Source organism: Neurospora hispaniola (genome assembly GCF_033458365.1).
Source record: "Neurospora hispaniola strain FGSC 10403 chromosome Unknown B0T23scaffold_7, whole genome shotgun sequence".
NCBI classification, from domain to species: Eukaryota; Fungi; Ascomycota; class Sordariomycetes; order Sordariales; family Sordariaceae; genus Neurospora; species Neurospora hispaniola.
The window spans coordinates 2,386,119-2,394,551 of NW_026944412.1; the positions used below are offsets into that span (position 1 = coordinate 2,386,119).

Here is an 8,433-nt window from a genome sequence, read left to right on the forward strand (position 1 = left end):
CTCTACTTACGAAGCATGGTGCAGGCGCACACTGAATGGGAGTGACTGCGCGAGACATACACACTAGTACGTCAGATGTGGCTGAGCAAAGCGGAAGCCTTAACAGAATGGATCGACCCTCCTTAGCCAAGAGCTTTTCTTACCAGGGGCAATCACTCCGCCGTCTTGACCATGAAAGGAAGCATGATCTTGTGATGGCCATCTTGGTAAGTAAGGTAGTCCGGCAAAAGCTGTGGACGCAAGACCTGGAGAACCTTGAGCAACACGTCAGATAAGGCAGTTGCCGTTGAGGCCTCCAATGTGCCAATAGTTGCTCATTACAAAGATGGGATGAACCACAAAACTTGCGGGTAATGGATTGCCAGGTTCGCTTTGCCCATCGGTAGGTGAGGCATCAACGTTGGTGACGGGCGCGCAATAAACCACTCTGTGCATGCCTAACAGGCAAATGTTGGGAAGAGCTTCGTCCAGGTGGAATTCGAAGCTCGGAGCCCGTTATTACCGATAGGAGGCGGTGTTCGCACATCCGGCGCCAAGAAAAAATAAATGCCTTGACGGCGACGCTCCCGGGCTTTTCGATTTCAATGGAGTAGGTACACTGTCGAAGAAGCCTGGTTCGTCGAGTTGTAACCTTGAATGGACCTGTGTACCTATGTACCTAGCTTGGAAGGAAACGATAGTCAAAAAGCAAACCGACATGATTGTACCTGCGTTAGGTGTGATGGATGATTGGGATTGTCAGGTGGAAGGCGTCGTAATATGCCGGCGGCGGTGATTCCTCGAACACCTGTTGGAAGTTGGAAATGGTACTGTACACCTATACTACAGGGTGATGCAGTGTGGCTTAGCACTTCCCAAATCATGGCTTACGCAGTGGCAGCGCGTGCCTGTAAAGTGGAAACTGCAGGGTGCTGCGTGAGTGGATCCGATCAACTTCAACCTTAACGAACTGAATGGAAGGCGGGAGCGCCCGCCGGTTCGCTTCTCAGACCGTGTCCACTCATGGTGAGATCGACTAAACCTTGAATGAACTTGGGGTTCAAACTAAGGAAAGGAAGTGGAAGCTCGGCGGCGCCAACTGCTGCTACTCTGTCATGAAGCTAGAGGTATGAATTGCTTCAACCACCCAATTTGCATCTTGGTGGACTCGACCAACATGATGTCGGGTTCCAGCTTTGAGGACCACAAGCACGGGATGGGGATGCCACTATTGTTTTACAGTCCTCCACGCCAAGGGATCCAGCCATTCGATTTTGGACCTTAAGCGGGCGCTATGTGTACTAGGGTATATCGCCAACTGCATCTCTCAAAAAGGCGGCCGTGATCGCTGGCCGGGTTGGAGTGTTCTTGTTCTTGTTTCACTCAGGTCAATTTCAACGTCTGCTGTCCTTCCCCTCCTCCCTTGTTTACCCCCTCTTTTCACGGCCTTGAAGCTATTCCGCATCGTCGGAACCCGGTGCTCCCACCCACGCCGTCGTCAGCCTGTACTTTGATCTCTCTAGATGAGATCAAAATGCGCGTCCATTGGGCCCATCTTCCCACGCTCGTGCTTGTTGCCCTCCTTACGGCCTGTCAAGCTCTGCCTCTCATCGAGCACGACAGCTCTCCTGAGCCTTTGCTGCCGAGAGCAACATACTCGGTAGTCCCGATCAACGGAGAGTCGGGTCCGGAACATAGCCCTGGGGGTCCGGTCGTGACCAAGACTGTGGTGCAAACCGCTCACCAACCGCTCACTCAATCGTCCACTCGCTCACCCGCAAACTCCCTCACGAGAACGGTTTCCGTGGTGCCTATTCAACCTGAACCCACTCTAACTTTGACCACCACCGTCGTCCACGTCGTACCATCTACATCGACCACGACGGCGGCCACGGCATCCTCCACATCCTCATTCTCCTCCTTGTCTTTTGCGGTCACGATGTCCTATCGGACCATCTCGGCAACCCCTTCTCCATCAACATCCAAGACATCGAACTCTACCGCCGCGTCGACCTCCCCCTCTCCTTCAGCGTCTAACACATCAAAGTCCGTGTCTAGCTTAAGCACAAGACCTTCGCCGAGTACCACGTCGACAGAGTCCCCCATCTCGATCACGGTCACGGTACCCACCACCACTGCCTCTATTCCATTTCCAACGACCTTCATTAGCAATATTTCCAGCGTCTCATACGACGACGGCATATGGCACACGACATATCCACCCTGGAATGGCACGACGACTACCTAATGCACATGCCATACTCTTTTTCAGCCCGAATCTTGCCCTGACCTGATCGATCTTGACCGGGCTGGCTCACGTTCTAGTTTTTGTTCTCGGTCGTCTGCAGGACTCTAATTAGATCGACTCACCATGGGATGCCCAGTTACCTAGGGCCCGATGAGTCATCAAACTCTCTATTTTACCCCCATGGACGGAAAGGGAGCGAAGCGTACTACAACACTCCAACGCCAACCAAGAGCTGGACAGCGTTGCTGGAGGAGGTGAACGGGAATCCATTCATCTTTGGTGCTAGTATACCTTAATATCTAACCTTGCAAAACGATACGTTGTTGACATCTCCTCCGCCTTGCCTGACCAACTGATTTCCTCCCTCTAGTGAATGACTTCCATCCGAGAGCCATCGCTTTCCAAGGCTTAACACGAAACCGAAGATCTCGATCACAGGTGGCATGTGTCACCTGTGTGCCCTCTCTCGGGAGTGTTCGCTCGTTCAAGCCTTGCCAATCGTTCCACGCATCCGGCTGGGATTGGGAAGGAACGGTTCCTTGGCCAAGACAGCCAGTCACGTTCGAGGCAACGCCAGGACAAGATGCCCTCTTCCAGGAGTCACCATAGGCGCACCACGTCGGTTCACAGAACTCCAGTACGATACACCTGCAAATACCGACGGTCTTTTCGAGAAATGGAAGGGAATGAGCTGCGCGAAGTCCATCTCGGTCATCTAGAAAACCATGGTGACATTGTCATGCTCACGCAGTCTCTATCGGGATCACTGACTGGGCATGTTTGAGTTTACATTATGTCCGAGCCGTCAACGACGCGTACTAGGGCGTGCCGAGATATCGAAACCCTCTTGGGGTCCCCAAACCCGAAGGGTGCCATGATTGCCCAGCAGAGAAGAGCAAGGGCTCGGGGGGGCCATAGAAGGGCCATAAAAGATTGAGGCCAATCGCCAGCCCACAACCGTCTAATACCGCGCTTAGAAAATTTGCGACCGAGCAGGACTTCGGGGGTCGTCGAGACACAGCCACGGGCCTAGAATTTGATCTCTGGCAGTTCTGGCTTTGTTACCGCTTAGATCATGCAGAAGCTTCAACCACTTCAGCTCTTCCGACGGCCGGCAACCCCGGCCAAAAGCTTCAACGTCCATGTCTCCGGATCGTGAGGGGAAATATCACACCAGCGGCCTGGTGACAGATTTGCAGGAGTCTACTAGCCCCAGGCGGGCCATGACTGGTCAACATGCACCCTACACCTACTTTTCAGGTGAGTTGGACACACGACTTTGTGCTCAGGCAACCGCTGGCCGACTGGAGTACTTGCGTATAGCTGGCTGCATTCGTTTATTGTGTTCGGGCCATTTCCCCCCACATTACCGTTCACTTGCCACTCGCACGCCGCCTAGAGTCAGTCACTGAGGATCCACGCATGCCACAAGTGCATTGGGTGCTAGGTTTCGATGGGGAAACACTGACGCTTCTCTGTCTCTGTGCCATACGCACTTTGTGCCTGCCGGTGCGAAACCTCAGCGTTAGTACCCTCACATCTTGACTACCAAAGCCAGCCTTCACTCTGTGGCAACGAGGCAGCAGAGGGCAGCTCTGTATCGGTCCCGGTGCTGCTAGTCTCTTATCCGTATCTTGCTGTCTTCTTGGGTGTGCCACCACGTCCCCTTGTTTTCAGACAAGGCATTAACCCAAGGACGGCATGAGCAACGGGACTGTGATGGACAATTTGATGTCTCAACTTGTTTACACAGCAGCCCAGACACATAGCAATTCTACCTCCCCATGAGATGCTGCGCGACTCCGTGTACTAGTCTACTGGCCACAGAATTGCGCCGAGAACGGGGCAGGTCGATTCGGCGTGGGACCGGCAGTCGAGTAACTCACTAGGATGACTACCAAGGTTCCGCGTTCAGCAGTGAAGCACTTTTTCCAAAGGGGGTCCATCACAGGACACTCTGTCCGATTGCGGTGGTTTCAAGTATGTCTTTGGGAATAGGGACCAGCAGCTATGCTGGTCGGCCACAACCTCCATCTGGCTCCAATAGATCATGATGGTTGTGTAGCCCCCTGTTTGGCAACTTTATCCGATCAAAACTCGGCAGATTGCCGTGTAACACGGCGGCCGCATCCCGGATTCTTTCTGAGTCCTGCAAAGACGACAGGGGGGGCTGATGATAGCTCTTACCGATACACTGCTTGCTCTCGTTCGGCCTTTCTAACCTGCATCGTCGCGCCTGCCATATACGATGTCCAATCAGTTTTGGGAAATTCTGGAACACCCAATCTGCGGCTCCTGTTGGTTGCCTGGGGATGGGATGTTAGCACCGAGGTAAGGACGCAAATGGTCGCTGGCGATAGATGTAGGACCCGAACATATAAGAAAGGGGTCTCTACCACCTCAGATCCCCTTCATCACCACCATCGGCATCATCATCACTTTTCCCAAGCATCGCAGACACCGAAGCAATCTGAGCTTGAGAGCTCTAGTATCACGCTCACATTACCTTGGAACTCGTTTGCAACCGCCTGTCACTCACAGTCATACCTTACTCATACTCTCCCACGATGAGTTGCCTCGCTACCCGCTCTGTTTTGCCTCTCGGCCGCCGTCTCATCACTAGCCGCGCTCGCCTTAGTACCGCCGCGCTTGGCTCACTCGACATTGGATCCGGCAATGGCATGTCCATGCCGCCTGGTTTCAATATCGACGTCGCTCGCCAGCCCAACAAGCAGCCTAGGATCCAATCACCGAGCAGGATCGCTACCGTCGCCGACAAAATCCATGCTCGCGATGATTTGGGCAAGACCATGCCACCCAGTTTCAATGCCCAAGTCGCCCACCTCGACACCTTTGAACTCCCAGAGAAGATCACAGGCTCTGCTAGCGACCGCGCACTTGGCAAGGCCATCATTGACACTTGGCGCTACGAGGGAATCATCCAAATCGCCCAGAGCGATCTGCAGAAGAAGCTATGGAACGACGCCAAGGCCGCCAGCAAGCGTTTCTTCCGGAAGCCTGCGGCCGAGAAGGCGGCTTGTGTGGACTCGCAGAGTTATGCCGGCTATATTGCATCCGGCGAGGAGGTGACGGACGGCATCGCTGACTACTCGGAGATTTTCACCATCACCAAGGATCTCGACCTGGAGGAGCCGCGCGTCCGGGCAAAGTGGCCCTGCCACGGCCCTTGCCCCTGGCCTGATGTGGAAATGAAGGAGCCCATGATGCGATACGTCGACAACCTAGGGCTCGAGGGCGAGAAGATCCTCCAGTTGGCCGAGTTTGGTCTGGGTGTTGCTCCCGGTACACTCACACAGTACACCCGTGATGGTTGGCATCATACAAGGGTCCTTCGGTAAGTCGTCAAACATGATGACTTCTACTCCTGTCATGCCGCCCCAACCCTGCACTTCGGGAGAGGAGCGGGCCGTTTGCTTATCGTTTCACACGAGAAATTCATACGCTAACGCTTTGTTTTCACGTCAGTTTCCCACCCCGCAACGCTACCAACGGAAAGGGCAAGGAAGGCCGAGGCATCGGCTCGCACACGGATTACGGCCTGCTCGTCATCGCCGCTCAGGACGACGTTGGTGGTCTCTTCATCCGCCGCCCTCGGGACGACGAGAAGTTTGCAAACTGGCAGAAATCCGCCGCCGGCCATAAGGAGGACGCAGACGGGTGGTTCTACATCCCGCCCGTTGAAGGGGTGCACACAGTCATCCTTGGCGATATGATGCAGTACCTGACGAACAACTACCTGACTGCGACGCCGCACAAGGTGGGACTCAATACTCGCGAGCGTTTCGTTATGGCTTACTTCCATGAGCCTTCCTTCCAAGCTGTCATCAAGCCTATCAACGAGGGTTGCGGTGGCATGCGGACCGCCCCTGAGCAGACCGAGGAGGGCGTCCATTACGGCACCCACTTCACCAACATGTTCATGCGCAACTATCCAGATCGCATCACCACCAAGAGGCTGTTGGCAGAGAACCGCTACGCGAAGCTGTCGAAGCCGGAGTTGAGGACCTTGGATGTCATGCCCGCGCCTGAGCTCGATTGAAGATTGTCACATGTTCCTTTTCAGTTTCACAAGCCCCTTATTTTCTTCCATTGTGTATACAAAAGCATTACCCGGGGCGCTATGTGTTGAGATGAGGAGTTTTACGAAGAAAAGGCGGCTACAGCACTTAGCTTGATTTCTTTAATGTTCGACGATACCACTCTCCTAACGTCTAGCTATCTTTGCTTTATTTCCTTTCCTTGATTCTTGATTATACGTAAACAATACCTTACACAGACGGAGAGACCGCACGGGAGAAGAAAGTACGAAAGCATCTTTTTGTTACACAAGCAAGCGTCCGAAACCACTACAGTAGACCTTTCACATACTACTTCTTCAAGATGTTTTGAGTTGCCTAGCGATAGGACAACGACAAGTGGGCAAGGAAACAAGAGAATTCACTTCAGGAGGGCTATTTCCAAGGTGTTTACCTACCTTTTACTTAGAGCTTAACTTGCCGCACCGTCCCCAATGTCCTCGCGCACCCTATTTTGACTTCCCGCACCCCTTTTTCCCCACATGCCAACCGATGACAGCTGATATGTAAAGTCCCGCGTTTTATATAGTAAAACCCACTTTTAAGATATCATATAATATCCAACGAAATGTTAATAAAATTCAACGATTTTAACATGCGATATTTTCCTACACAGTCAAAGCCACATTTTATCGCTGCACAACCACATACCCCCAACCCAACTACCGTTATACCCGCCAAACCGACTACACTTAATTAAATAATTAATAATAAGGCGTTCGTATTACAATTAATATTAATTACTAATTGCTTTATAGTATTATAATAAAATGGCGAGAAAACCACAATAACAACACTAATACTACTACGACCAGTACGATACATAAGGACCGTAGTTCTTAGCTGTCTAATTAGGTAGAGTGGTAAATGATTTTTAAATCTTTTCAAATAGTCAAAATGGGAGGTATTAAACTAAATACGACTTATTAGAGTTATGTATTTGTTGAATGGTTTAATATTCAATTTTCGCCGGAAAACGAAGGTAATTATCGGATCTTTCTATATTTTTCTTTCGAATATAAATAGGAATACGAATAAACATTTCCTTAAGAAGGATAAAGGATTATTCAATATATTAAATAAATAAAAATAAATAATTAATAACTATTAAAAATTAATTTTATATAATTAAGAATTACTAAAGAAATAGAAATTAATTATTTAATTTAATAAAAAGTTAATATTCTATTAATCTCCTATCCTATTTCTTTATATTCAATCTCCTTCTTTTTCTATTCTTTTTCTATATTAATTGTCTAGGTTTGTTCAATTTAGAAAGTACTTCCCTAATCCTATATATTTTGAAAATTTTTAAAAAAAAAAAAAAAAAAAAAATCACTACTAAAAACTAATATATATATTCCTATATACCACCCCAAATCAAATCTTCCCTTTAAATCTACGATAAGTCCCCTAAGTAGACTTACCTTTATATATATATATATATATAATTAGTGCCTTCCTTTATTATTTCTATTACCCTTATATCCTCTCTCACCTTTTATAATTAAATATCTTTCTCTAATACTTTTAGTAAGGAAATAATTATTTATTCTCTAAATAATATTATTCCAGGTTGTTCTAATAAATTATAAAGGTCTTTATAATTTTAAACGAATATTTAAATTAAATCTTTCCTCAAATTCCATTATAATTTAAGAAGGGTTATTAGGATTGTATTTAGGAAGGTTATCTAAATTGTGCTTTGTATAGCGAATAGGGTAGATTAAAGAGTTTATTATAAATTTATAAGAATTAAAATTAAATAGTACTACTATTTATAGTTAATTAGCTACTAAGTTTTAATTAGCAATAGGAGTTTCTTTAATTAAATAAAAACTTTTAAATTTAAATATTAAAAATAATCCTTATTATAATATAGGTATAGGGTTTAATAATATACGCCTATATTAAAAGGAATTAAAGGGAGTAAATAAATTCGAAGGCTTTTTAAAATTTAAAGGGATTAATAATTAATTAATCCTCCTTACTTAAATAGATATCTATACTAAATTTATAAGTAATTTTAAGGTACTTAGTAGGCTAATATTTCTCGGAACTAATAGAATTCTATTTTCTAATAATAATTTAAAAGTTCTTATATTTTTA

The 8,433-nt window shown here is 47.8% G+C and overlaps 3 protein-coding genes across 3 annotated transcripts; 2 read left to right on the top strand and 1 right to left on the bottom strand.

Moving 5' to 3' along the window:
• Positions 1-1,389: 1,389 nt before the first annotated feature.
• B0T23DRAFT_220896 (uncharacterized protein) lies at positions 1,390-2,449 on the top strand. The gene has a single exon (XM_062833728.1). The coding sequence runs from the start codon at positions 1,514-1,516 to the stop codon at positions 2,225-2,227; it is 714 nt and encodes a 237-aa protein (XP_062690162.1). The 5' UTR covers positions 1,390-1,513; the 3' UTR covers positions 2,228-2,449.
• Positions 2,450-2,526: 77 nt separating this feature from the next.
• B0T23DRAFT_322450 (uncharacterized protein) lies at positions 2,527-3,103 on the bottom strand (the record flags this gene model as incomplete). Its single annotated transcript, XM_062835297.1, has 2 exons — positions 2,527-2,875; positions 3,018-3,103. 2 exons carry the CDS (start codon positions 3,101-3,103, stop codon positions 2,527-2,529), a joined length of 435 nt encoding a protein of 144 aa, XP_062690163.1.
• A 1,691-nt stretch (positions 3,104-4,794) lies between these two features.
• On the top strand, positions 4,795-6,287 carry B0T23DRAFT_323449 (putative ethylene-forming enzyme; the record flags this gene model as incomplete). The annotated part of the gene is made up of 2 exons (XM_062835357.1): positions 4,795-5,582; positions 5,714-6,287. The coding sequence occupies 2 exons, from the start codon at positions 4,795-4,797 to the stop codon at positions 6,285-6,287; spliced, it is 1,362 nt and encodes a 453-aa protein (XP_062690164.1).
• Positions 6,288-8,433: the final 2,146 nt, after the last annotated feature.

Coding starts and splice junctions, on each gene's coding strand:
- B0T23DRAFT_220896 (XM_062833728.1), top strand. CDS start 1,514: ATGCGCGTCCATTGGGCCCATCTTCCCACGCTCGTGCTTGTTGCCCTC.